Source organism: Panthera uncia (genome assembly GCF_023721935.1).
Source record: "Panthera uncia isolate 11264 chromosome E2 unlocalized genomic scaffold, Puncia_PCG_1.0 HiC_scaffold_19, whole genome shotgun sequence".
Lineage (NCBI taxonomy): Eukaryota > Metazoa > Chordata > Mammalia > Carnivora > Felidae > Panthera > Panthera uncia.
This window is the reverse complement of record NW_026057588.1, coordinates 13,629,070-13,641,790: the sequence shown is the minus strand read 5'-3', so window position 1 is coordinate 13,641,790 and position 12,721 is coordinate 13,629,070. Positions and strand designations below refer to the sequence as shown.

The 12,721-nt window shown below is 48.2% G+C and overlaps 1 protein-coding gene across 1 annotated transcript; it reads left to right on the top strand.

Moving 5' to 3' along the window:
• The first annotated feature begins 4,731 nt into the window (after positions 1 to 4,731).
• On the top strand, positions 4,732 to 6,470 carry LOC125915470 (interferon lambda-1-like). Its single transcript, XM_049621343.1, has 5 exons — positions 4,732 to 4,941; positions 5,139 to 5,210; positions 5,768 to 5,911; positions 6,017 to 6,100; positions 6,194 to 6,470. The coding sequence occupies exons 1-5, from the start codon at positions 4,771 to 4,773 to the stop codon at positions 6,290 to 6,292; spliced, it is 570 nt and encodes a 189-aa protein (XP_049477300.1). The 5' UTR covers positions 4,732 to 4,770; the 3' UTR covers positions 6,293 to 6,470.
• Positions 6,471 to 12,721: the final 6,251 nt, after the last annotated feature.

Genomic DNA, 12,721 nt, shown 5'->3' with positions numbered 1-12,721 from the left:
AATCAGCTTATGTCCCTTGTTGAGGCCTCCAGTCATAACGTATCACAGAGCCGTGGCAGCTGCTCCTCAGTGGCTCCTGAGGCGGAAGGCTGTTTACTTTCAAGATTCTTTGTCCTTAGTTTTCCAAAGTTTGATTATGATGTGCCTGGATATGGCTTTCTTTGCATTTATCACATTTGGGGTTTACTCAGCTTCTTGAATCTATAGGTTTATGTCATTTACCAAATATGTGATATTTCAGCCATTATTTCTTCAAAAATTTTTTTCAGACCCAAAGTTTCTTTCTGCTTTTCTTCTGGAACATCAATGATATGAATGTTAGATGTTTTGTTATTGTCCCAAAAGTCCCTGAAGCTCCTTTTGTCTCAACAGGTACCTTTTAATTAAGAAAAAAAATCTACTTTTATTTTGTGTAGAATTCAATCTATTTACTCTCTGTTGTTCAGAGAGGATAATTTCTATTGGTCTATTATCAAGATCACTGACTCTTTCCTCTCTCATCTCCATCTTCCATGGAGAAGAATGAGTTTCTTCCACTGAGTTTTATTTCAGTTACTGTATTTTCAGTTCTTAATTTTCTGTCTGGTTCTTTATGTCCTCTATTTCTTTGCTGAGACTCTATATTTTTTTTAATATTTATTTATTTTGAGAGAGAGAGCAAGTGAGCAAGTGTGAGTGGGGGAGGGGCAGAAAGAGAGGGAGAGAGAAAGAGAGGGAGAGAGAGAGAGAGAGAAAGAGAGAGAGAGAGAATCCCAAGCAGGCTCCTTGCTATCAGCACAGAGCCTAACATGGGGCTTATTCTCACTAACCATGAGATCATGACCTGAGCCAAAATCAAAAGTCAGATGCTCAACCAACTAAGCCACCCAGATTCCCCAAGATTCTATATCTTAATTTGTTTCAAGAGGGTTCATGAGTGCTCCTTAAAGCATTTTTACAAGTTATTTTAAAATTCTTGTTAGATAATTCCAATATCTGTGTCATCTTGGTGTTGGTATCTATTTATTTGCTTTTCCCATTCTCTTTAAGATTTTCTTGATTCTTGGGGCGCCTGGATGGCTCAGTCGGTTGAGCGTCCCACTTCGGCTCAGGTCGCGATCTCGCGGTCCGCGGGTTTGAGCCCCGCGTCGGGCTCTGGGCTGATGGCTCAGAGCCTGGAGCCTGCTTCCGATTCTGTGTTTCCCTCTCTCTCTGCCCCTCTCCCGTTCATGCTGTGTCTCTCTCTGTCTGAAAAATAAATAAACGTTAAAAAAAAAAAAGATTTTCTTGATTCTTGAAATATTGAGTATAATGAGTTATTTTCTCTTGTACCCTGGACGTTTAGGGTATTATGAAACTACAATTCCTTTTTTTTTAAGATTTTATTTTTAAGTAATCTCTATACCCAACATGAGGCTTGAACTCATGACCCCAAGATCAAGAGTCTCATGCTCTGACTGAGCCAGCCAGGTGCCCCTATAATTCCTTTTTAAAAAGTGTTACTTCCAGGGGCACCTGGCTGGCTCAGTCAGTTAAGCATATGACTTTCTAACCATAGTTTTAGAGAACTGAGAACTGGGCTAGATGTCTGAGATGGCCCATTCACATGACCGGCAGCTGGTGTCTAATGAGTGTGGTCACAAGGTGGTCATCCTTCTCACATGGCAGCTAGCCTTCCTCCTGAGTGAGAGTCTCAGGAGAACCAAGTAGAAGCCTCCTGTCCTTTTCTGACTTAGCCTCAGAAGCCATGCAGCACCTATGGTTATACACAAGCTACTAAGGCCAACCCAGATTGAAGGGAAAGAAACTGAATCCCTTCCAAGGCTTTAAATATGTGTTTTAAAACTACTACAGTCTTGGGGCACCTGGTGGCTCAGTCGGTTAAGCGTCCAACTTCAGCCAGGTCATGATCTCACAGTTCATGGGTTCGAACCCCACAGGAGGCTCTGTGCTGACAGCTCAGAGCCTGGAGCCTGCTTCAGTTCTGTGTCTCCCTCTCTCTCTCTGCCCACTCCCAACTTGCACTCTGTTTGTCTCTCTCTAAAGCAAATAAGTAAAACATTAAAAACATTTTTTTTAATAAAATAAAATAAAAAACTACTACGGTCTTCCTTCTGGCCGCAAGGTATTTACATTCCTTCCACATGCAAAATCCACTTTTTCTACAACCTCAAATCACTCATCTATTTTGCATCAGGCTCATAGTCAAGGTCCACAATCACATTCTCTAGATCAGATCCAGGTGTTGCGAAGGTCACACTACTGCCAGGATTCTGGAAGTCTGGGGTACTTCTTGAGGGAGGGAAGCTGATGCAACTATTTGAGAAAGAAATAGACGAGTATTTAGGACCGCGTTGCCTGTTACGGTAGCCACCAGTCACATACATCAATTAAATTTAATTTCAAGAAAAATGAAAAGGCCTGGAAAATTCAGTTCCTCCATTGCACTAGCCAATTTTTTTTTTTTGACAGAGAGAGAGAGAGAGAGAGAGCACAAGCAGCGCAAGAGGGGCACAGGAAGAGAGAGAGAGAATCTCAAGCAGGCTCCATGCTCAGCATGAAGCCCAACACAGGGCTAGAACTCAACACTGGGATCACGACCCAAGCCAAAATCAAGAGTTGGTAATTCAACCAACTGAGCCATCCAGGAGCCCCTGCCCTGGCCAGATTTTAAGCACTCAATAGCTGCATGTGGCTAGCGGATACTGCATTGGACAGCACAGACATGGAACACTTCCTCCCTTGAAGAAAGTTCTATCAAACAGTGTTGACTAGACATTATAAGTTCAGGTATACCCTATGCCCCAGAAATCCTACTCCTGAATATATGTCTTAGTCTGGAGTCTCCCAAAAGCATGGCTTGAGCCAAAGAGACAGGTGACTTAATTGGGAGGTATCCCCAGAAAACACAAGTGAGTGGGGAAATTGGGGCTGGGGGAGAAAAAAAGCCAAAGTGACGAAGAATCTGGACTACAGTGAGGCAAGTAAGGCACCCAGGGCACTTGCCTGAATCTGAGAGTGAGTCCCTCCCTAAGTTTGTACCCCAGCTGCCTTGCTTCCCCAGCCCTAGTGCCAGCTCTGAAAGGGTGACTGCTGTGGGCAACTCAAGCTCCTTCCTCACCGGGGACCCTCCAAGGACATGAAGAGTCACGCAGAATGCACCTCAAAATTGACCCACTGAGGAAAAGGGAAGCAAAAGTATTTACTCACTGCCTCCCAACCCTCGCTGGCGGAAGATTGCCCTGGAAATTAATCCTGGCCCTTCCAGGTGTATTCTGCATGCAGACAGGAGAAAGTCCTCAGATGGGGAAGAAAGGCACAGTCATATGAGGTGGGAAGCTGTCAAGGTGTTCGAGAACTGCCCACCAGGTCTCCGAGTGAGTGAAAAAATTAACTGAAGGGATATGGTGGGGCGCACCAGCTGGGATGTTATGGGATATCCTAGAAAACCTCCCACAGAGAGGATCTGTATGAGCCTTATAGTGATAGGGAGCTAGAGACAACCTAAGTGTCCACCCCTAGGGGAGCAGATAAGTAAAAGTGTCGTGGGCACGTCACGGAATACAACGTGGCAGTTAGAAACGGAGAACTTGGTGTATACCTCTATATGGAGAGATTTCAGAAACAGTTACGTTTAAAAAAAAAGTGGGGGGGAGAGAAATAGAATGAAATTTATAGCACCATCCCATTTATGCAAATTGGAAATACAGATACACACACAAAATCACAAATTATAAAGATACATCTTTGCAGCCATATATCAAGTGCATTAAAGTGGGTACCTGGGAGCGGGTGAGGTGGGAGTGGGGATAGAGTAGGGGAAGGGGGGTAAAACCTTAGAGAGTCTTTCATGGGCCAATTGTGATTCTGTGTTATGATCTGAGGAGTATGATTAATAACTTTCTGCACCTAAGGGCCAAGAGAAAAAAAAAAAAAACAAAGGAATGAAAAATATGAAGTATCTGCACATCAAAGCAATTCCCTACCTGCTACACAATTATTATTACCGCAGGGGGATGAGGATAACAAAGCAACCAGACTCTGCCTGCCTTCTGGAAGCCCTCCTCGCTGCCTTCTCCCCAGGCAGCCTTCTCCCCAGGCAGCCCCTCCAGTCCCCAGCAAGTTCTCTTGCCCTTAGTAAAAGAGGAGCTCCCTACCCTTTCATGCTACCTAGAGGGAGAGAAAGGAGAGCTGGCTGGCTGTGAGTCCCAAAGATTCCCATCTTCTTTGGTTGTATGTAGAATAGAGGGTGAGCTCATGAGGCGCTGTTCAAACCCCAGCTGTGCCTCAGTTTCCTCACCAGTAAAATGGGGATGATCATAAGTGTAACGACTCATAGGAATGTTCAGAGCATACAGTGAGTTCCCAGAACAAGCTTGAATGGGCAAAGCTCCCTCCCTACCGCTCCAGCAGTCTCCCTGCACACACCCTGCCCAAGCCCCTGCCCTGCTGTGCCGGCTTCCTGTCCCTCTACCTGCCTGGGCCTCAATCGGGGGCATTCTCAAAGCTCCAGGAATTCCTCTACTAGGCTCGGGAACTCCTTAGGTTCCTCTTGATATTGAATTTCAGTTTCTGTTTCCATCTTAGCTTAACTCTGGGCGCTCACCTGGCCCCACCCACACCTGTGAGCTCACCTGGCCCCACAGCCGGCCCCACCCACTCATCCCTTTTAAGCCATTGCGAATCGCAATTTCCATTTGCCTTTTCACTTTACACACATCAGCATGATTGCTCACTTAGCCTGGCTCAAAAGCAGAGCCATGCAGTCAGGGAAGCAGTCACAATTTGGCCATGGCCGCGGCATGGGTCCTGGTGCTGGTGGCGGCAGGGCTGAGCTTGGCCAGCGCGGGCCCCATCCCCACTTCCAAGCCCACCACAGCCTGGACGGACTGTGACTTTGGCAGGTTCAAATCTCTGTCACCAAGGGAGCTGGAGGCCTTCAAGAAGGCCAGGGATGCCTTGGTGAGTCCTCATTGTTGTGGGCTAACCTCCAGCCTCCCGCTATGGGCTAGCCTCTCACTTTCCAGCCACGGTTAACCACTGTCCTTTCCGCTATGGATTAAACTGCAGCCTTCCTGCGGGGCCAACCTTCATCCTTGCTGCTTCGGGCTAGCCGCCAGCCCTCCTACTGGAGGCTAATCTCTGCTCTTATTCTCTAGGAAAATTCGCTGAAAAGCTGGAGTTGCACCACCCGCCCCTTCCCTAGAAACCGGGACCTGAGACAGCTACAGGTGAGTTGAAAGTGAGGCCACCCTTACGGGCACCTGGCCCCTCTCCCTGACTCCTCAAGGGGCCCCTCACCTCCTTTATCTCACCTGTCCTTCCCTGTCTCTGGTCTCTCCTCACCTGTCCTGTGCCCCCCCCCCTTCTGCTTCAACTGCTCCCTTGACCCCGTCCCTCCCTTGGGTCTCTTTCTATCACCTCTCTGCCTGTCCCCACGTCCCTATCTCCTTCACCCGTCCCCATCACTTTCACTCTTACCCAATTTCTTCTCATTTCTCTCTTCTTTTCACTCCCATCTCCTCAAGCTTCTGTGACCCCCATGAGGTCACCTTTCACTTGTCCCATTTCACTTTTTCACCAGTATCTTCCCTTATGTTTCTGCCTTCACCCGTGTCCTCTCTTCATCTGCATCCTTCTCCTGCCTCCCTCTCACCTGGCCCGTCCCTGATCCCCAACCTGAGTCACAAACCACCTGCCTTCCCTCTGTGCACTCCCGGACCTGTCCCCACTTAACTAGGCCCTCTTGCCTACGCTTCCTAGCGTATTCTTTCTCACCTCTCCGCAGGTGTGGGAGCGCCCCGTGGCCTTGGAGGCTGAGCTGGCCCTGACGTTGAAGGTCCTGGGCACCATGGCTGACGCGTCCCAGGGGGACATCCTGGACCAGCCCCTTCACACACTGCGCCACATGCACTCCGAGCTCCAGGCCTGTGTGAGTGCTCGGGGTACCGAAGCCGTGTATGTGGGTTCTCCGCTTATGGGACCTCTCCTCTCTGCCGCGGGCCCTGCCTCACGTGCCACCCTCCTCTGCCCCCAGGTCTCGGCTCAGCCCACAGCAGGCCCCCAGCCCCAAGGCCGCCTCCACCACTGGCTGCACCGGCTCCAAGAGGCCTCGAGGAAGGTGAGTGACCCGAGACGGGGACGGATGCCCGGGCCCTGTGTAAGGGAGGAGGTTGGACACCCCAGCAAGGGCAACCATGTTCTCCTCTCGCAGGAGTCTCAAGGCTGCCTCGAGGCCTCTGTCCTGTTCAACCTCTTCCGCCTCCTCAAAAAGGACCTGGAATGTGTCGCCAGTGGGGACCTGTGTGTCTGAGGACGCAGACCCACCCCCAGCTCATGTGGGACCCCAGACCTTATTTATGCACGAAGAAGCCCCAACCCTGCCTTAAGTTATTTCCTCTCACCCCTTATTTATGGAGCCGTGGAGTTGACCTAGATCCAAAAGCAATGCTTGGTTTTCTACTTTTATACAATACGCACAAATAAAGCAAACAGTGGGACCGTTCTGTGAGAGTGGATCCTTGAGCGCGCGTGTGACTGAGTCTGTGGCTGCATGTGGACGTCTGTGTGGTGCAGGTGAAATGCGTGACTTCTGCGACTGTGTGTGTGTGTGTATCTAAGCGAGTATCTGCCTGAACCTGAGTCTGACTGAAGATGTACAACGGTTCATGCCCACGCGTGCGGGGGTGTGTGCATTTAAGCGCATGTTTATATGTCTCTCTGTCTATCCCTGTCTGTGTGAACTGGGCATCCCTCTCGTCCATGGGTACTGAGGACAGTTGGAGGTCCAGCTCAATCAAGATGCTTTATCCTATAATAAGTATCAGAAAGCTAACTCAAATGGGGAAAGCAAAAATGAGTTTATTATCATACATAACAAAAAGTCAGCTGGCAGGGCAGTTCTAGGACTGGTTGATTACTTAATATTCAATAATGTTATTGGGGAACCAAATTCTTTCCGTTTCTTTTTTTAAAGTTTATTTATTTATTTTGAGAGAGAGAATGTGCGCGTGTGCGCGGGGCAGAGAGAGGGAGAGAGAGAATCCCAAGCAGGCTCTGCACTATCAGCCCAGAACCCGATGTGGGGCTCAAACTCATGAACCGTGAGAGCATGACATGAGCCAAAGTCGGACGCTTAACCGACTGAGCCACCCAGGTGCCTCTGTTGGCCGATTCTTACTCTGGCTACCTCATGGTCTCAAGACGGCAGCCACAGCCCCAGCTGTCACACACAAACAATATCCTCCAACTCCTAACCAACCGCCTCAAGCTTAATGGAGTAAAACAACAACCATTTTATCCTGCTCACAGATTCTGTGGGTCACGAATTTGGACACGGCCCGGTGTGGACAGCTTGCCTCTGCTCCACAATGTCTGGGGCCTTCACTCTTCTCCCACAGTTTTTAAAAGCAAGGAAAGCCTTCCAGAGAAACTCCCTGTTGGATGTGCATGCTTGTCTCCTTGGCTAGAATTCAGTCACATGCCCAAGCCTACAGCAATCGGTGGCAAGAAAGATACAATTACAAAGATAGCGTTGGGTTGGGGGGTGGGGGTCTGGCTGACTCAGTCAGAAGAGCATGTGACTCTTGATCTCAGGGTCATGAATTCGAGCCCCACATTGGGTGTAGAGATTACTAAAACAAAATAAATAAATAAATAAACTTAAAAAAAAAAAAGATGGTGTTAGACTAATCAAGATTCACCCCTGATACTAGAAAGAAGGCCTTTCCCTGAAAACATGCCCCATGGAGAGGGGATACCAGAACAAACTTAGAGCTCGACCAGCAGGAAGAAGGTAGGAGATGGAACCAGGTAGCAGCCTATAATGGCACATGGAGGTTCCAAGTCGTGAATCTCTTGCAGGACTAATACTCAGTGGGTCCCCAGTGGTAGCACTGCTTCTGTTGTGGAAAATATTGAAAACACTTTCAAACTAGTTGGCAAGTAGCTATTTCCCCGAGATCCCCCTAAACAAACCAGCCCCATCCATTCCATCCCAGGCTGGCCCCTGGAATCCCTAGACCTCTCCACAATTCAGAACCAAAAGAATTAGGGGCACCTGGGTGGCTCAGTCGGTTAAGCGTCCGACTTTGGCTCGGGTCATGATCTCAAGGTTCGTGAGTTCAAGCCCCCCATCAGGCTTCGAGCTGATAGTACAGAGCCTGCTTGAGAGATTTTTCTCTCTCTCCCTCTCTCTGTCTCTCTTCCCCTCCCCCACTTGGGCATTCATGCATGTGCTCTCTCTCTCTCTCAAAATAAATTTAAAAACTTAAAAAAAAAAAAAAGAATTAGTACCTGCTGCAGAAGGGATGAGGGGGCGGTTCCAGGATCTGCTCCAATGTGTGGCCAACATGCATTTTGATTCCAATAATGCCAGATATTAACTAGTTCACTGGCATCTCCAATTTGTGCATGGTATGTGCTGTGACTTTTAAAAAGTGGCCACAAATTCTTTGACGTTCCTCCCTTCAAGAGGTGGAGTCAATGCTCCCCCCTCGTTGAACTTGGACTTGTGACTTCTTCAACATAAAGTACAGTGGAAGTCAAGACGAGTGACTTCCAACACCGAGTCCACTTAGCACTCTTGGATCATGAGTTCTCAGACTCTCCCCCTTTGGAACCCATTGGAACCCAACTGCCACGACGCAAGAAGCCCCAACCACATGAAGAGGCCACATGTACATACTCTGGTTGACAGTCCCAGCTGAGCTCAGCTTTGAAGTCATCCCAGCTCAGGAACCAGATGTGCGAGTGGAGAAGCGTCCAGATGATTTCAGCTCCCAGCTGGGGCAGAGACAAGCCATCCCTGATCCCCACTGTCCCACGATCAAGCCCCTGACCCACCCAATCTGGGAGCATAACAAAATAGTTTTTGTTTTGTGCCACTAAGTTTGGTTTTTTGTGAAGCAACAGATCGTTGGAACAGTGCGACGGCCACCGGCCCATCACAATCATTGTGAGGTGTGTTACAAGAAATTTCTTACCAAGCGTAACTCACTGAGGTTTCCGACTGGTTGAGTTTTTATCACATTACAGGGGTTTCAGAATTATCCCCATAATTTCTAACTCTTACTTCTTTCCGTGCTCAAGGGTTTTCTCAGGAGACAAAGGGCTTGAGTACAGCCATCTACCAGAAATTATACACAACCCCTTAGCCACTTCTACTGCATTATACAGTGTATGAGTGACAGTGCTCCAGTTTGGGAGGGGGCAGCAAGTTGCCCAGCCCATGGCATGAATTTCTTTCCCCTTGCCTGATACCTGCTTCCCAGGACTCCCTTGCAGTTTGGAATGGCCCTCCGACTGAAGGGCTTCTTAAATTATTTAATTTATGTGAAGAATTTAAAACAGTTCTTGGCACAGGTTAAGCCCCATATAAGTGTTTATTGCTTTTACTTTTGTTATTTTAGATTTTTTTTTCTTCCCTGAAACAAAGAAAACTCTTCCATTTGTTCCCTTCCTTCCTGCTTAATTCACTAGTATGAGGACGTGATGTCTGGAGCTGTGGTAGCTATTTTGTGACCAAGAGGCAACAAACCTAGCATATGAAGCTATTCTTCTAAGGAAGGTAGAATGGAAGAGTAGGAAATTGGGTCCTTGGTGATATCACGGAGCCATTGCATCAAATCCCCAAACCTCCTAACTCGAGACTTCTTATTAAAGGAGATCACCAAATGTCTTCAGTCGTATTAATTGGGTTTTCTGTCTTCCGCAGCCAAATATACCCTCACAAATCCATCTCTGTATGCCCACCATAGAACCTAGAGAAGGTAATCAATTAATATTTAATACCATGGGGTGACTGGCTGGCTCAGTTGGTAGAGCACGCGACTCTTAATCTCGAGGTCATGAGTTCAAGCCCCATGTTGGCCCTAAAGCTTACATAGACATTTGGATCGTATAGGAGATACCTAAATTCTGACATATGACCCTCCTCAGTGCTGCAATGGAAATAAGGTTGCAAATCCTTTCTCGGAAATGCCAAGGCCTAACAAAAATTTTTGACCTGGACGTATTTTGGTTTTGCCCTGTTCAGCATCCATTTCTCCTGGTAAAACTCCTCGGTTTTCCTTTGGGGAATGGCCCCGTCTTCCGATTCCTTCATTTGCCTGGACACAGGACTCAGGTTTGCTCAATCATCTCCAAAGCACAGTGGCAAGCCTTCCCTTGATCCCCTCCCCCTCCATCATGAAAGCCTCTGTATCAGCTGTTCCCTGCGCCTGGGACATGCTATTACTTTCCTGCCATCACAAAGTCTTCACCTGGCCAGTTCCCATTCATCCCTTACGTTTCACCTAATATCACCTTCTCCTTCAAACACCCTTCTGCATGGTGCACTGGGCATCCTATTGCTTTTATCTGTGTAAAAACGTCCCCATCCTATTTTTCTGGTGACTATTTAGGTTCAACCATGTGAAATTGCCAATGCTCTGCCATTTCTAACCTACAAAACTGGCGATTCCATATGGTTCAACCTAATTATTATTTTGGTAACCCCCAGGTCACACAACCCAGACCCACAACCCCCACCTGGCCAGCCAAAACATTACATTTCTGGGGTGTCTGGGTGGCTCAGTCGGTTAAGCATCTGAATCCTGGTTTCAGCTCAGGCCATGATCTCACTGTTGGTGAGTTCAAGCCCCTCATTGGGCTCCATGCTGTTAATGCAGCACTTGCTTGGGATTCTGTCTTTCTCTCTCTCTCTCTGGTCCTCCCCTGCTTGTTCTCTCTCTCTCTCTGTCTCTCTCAAAATAAATAAATAAACTTTAAAAATTATAGTCCCTTGGATGCTACAGTCAGTGCCGGGGTGGTACGTGACTCTGGTCAGACTAATCAGAGCCCTTCCCTGATTGTTTTTTTTTATATTTAGGATTGGAGGAGATTTTTGCCGTTTTAAGCATCCAGTCTGTGTCTGTAAATAAATGGCCATTGCCCCCACCACATGTGGTTGAAGAGGATGAATCTGAGCTGGGAGAAGCAGAGAGGAGAAATGAGTGAGAAAAGCGTCTGGGTGGAAATGAACCTGGGTTCCAGTCTCTAAGGCCAAGTTCCTTGTAGCTCTACCCTTCATCGTCTGCTTCCCACATACATAAGCCAACAATGCCCACTTTTTATGTCTAGTCCAGGGAAGCTGAGCTCCTGTCACTTGCTACCCAAAGACTCAGACTAATACACATGTCCTTGAACCTCTGGTCAGGGTCAGCTCCGCTGGGCTCCCACAGTCTCCTGTGCTTCTTACAGCAATATGACTGCAGTTGCCCTGAGCCCCAGGAGGGCAGAGACTGGGTCTGTCTTAGTTGCTGCTGGGTCTCCAGTGCCCAGCACAGGGCCAGGCACAGAAGGGATAATCATTTCCCTTGGATGATACTATGCCCTCTCTCGCCTAGTGTACCTGTTCCTTGGGTTTAAAGCTCTCGACCTTTTTATGTTTATTTATCTATTTTTTGAGAGAAAGAGAGAGAGATCCAGGGAGGGGGCAGCAATAGAAGGAGAGAGAAATCCCAAGCAGGCTTCGAGCTGTCAGCACAGAGCCCAAGGTAGGGCTCAAACTCACGAACTGTGAGATCACGACTTGAGCCGAAACCAAGAGTCGGACGCATAACTGACCGAGACACCCAGGTGCCCCTTAAAGCTCTCAATTTTGAAAACCAAGCATGGCATTGACATTGATAAATACATCTCTACTAAAATGAAGAGGTTACAGGTGAAGGAAGGTGGATGGAGTGTCATCCAAAGGGCCGAACCGGGGATCATGTTGGCCCCAAATGTGTCAACGGGTAGATGCCAAACTCTGAGATGGCAGTTGCTGATTCGGTTTCTAAGGCACGCACACCCCACCCCAAAGCTGGGGTCTCCACAAAAATCAGACCATATACTGCCTCTACAGAAATCCCTCCATTGGCTTCCCGTAGCTCTGAGAATAAAATCTTGACTCTTGACCCCAGTCCACAAGGCTCTTCAGAATCTCCTCCTGCTCACCTCTCCCGCCTCCTCCCCTCCCACTCTCCCACTCACTCCAGCCCAGACATAGTACCTCCAGCACACTGAGCACCTGCTTCCCTTAAGGGCTTTGCATGTGCCATTCACTTTGCCTAAAATGCTTTTCCCTGGCTCTTCCTACAATGGATTTCTTCAGCTCCGCCACCACACTCCTTGACCCTCTGATCTGAAGTAGGCCTCCCCACCCCCCCCCACCCCCATCAGTCCTTGTCCTCTTCCATTTTCATTCTTTATGCGACATTTATTTACCACCGGACAAGGCGTTTACTGTCACACCCTCCCTCCCCTGGGGCATATAAGCTCCATGGGGCAGGGGTTTCTTGTTTTGTCTTATTTAACTATTTTGTTCACTGTTGTATCCCCTGCACAGAGCCAGGTACACAGTACATGCTCGAGAAAGCTTTATTGGGTGAATCAGAGACAATATAGTCAGCTGGTTAGGTGTGCAGGATTTGGAGGCAGTAAGCTTTCCGATCGCGGCTCTGCCCTTAGGTGGTTGTATGGTCTTGGGCCAGCTCCCTTAACCTCTCTCAACTTCAGTTTCCTCCTCTAGAGAATCGGATGCACACGCTACACACATCTGTTGCAGAGCATAAATGCAATCGTGCTGAGTAACTCCCATTTTGCTGGGCACTGGCTTGCATGCTCTCTGCTTGCATCAGGGAGGGTCTGTGAGCACAGCGCCTGGCATGTGGGAAGCCCTCAGTAGCCAGGAGTCGTGATGACTGAGAGAAGTGTGGCT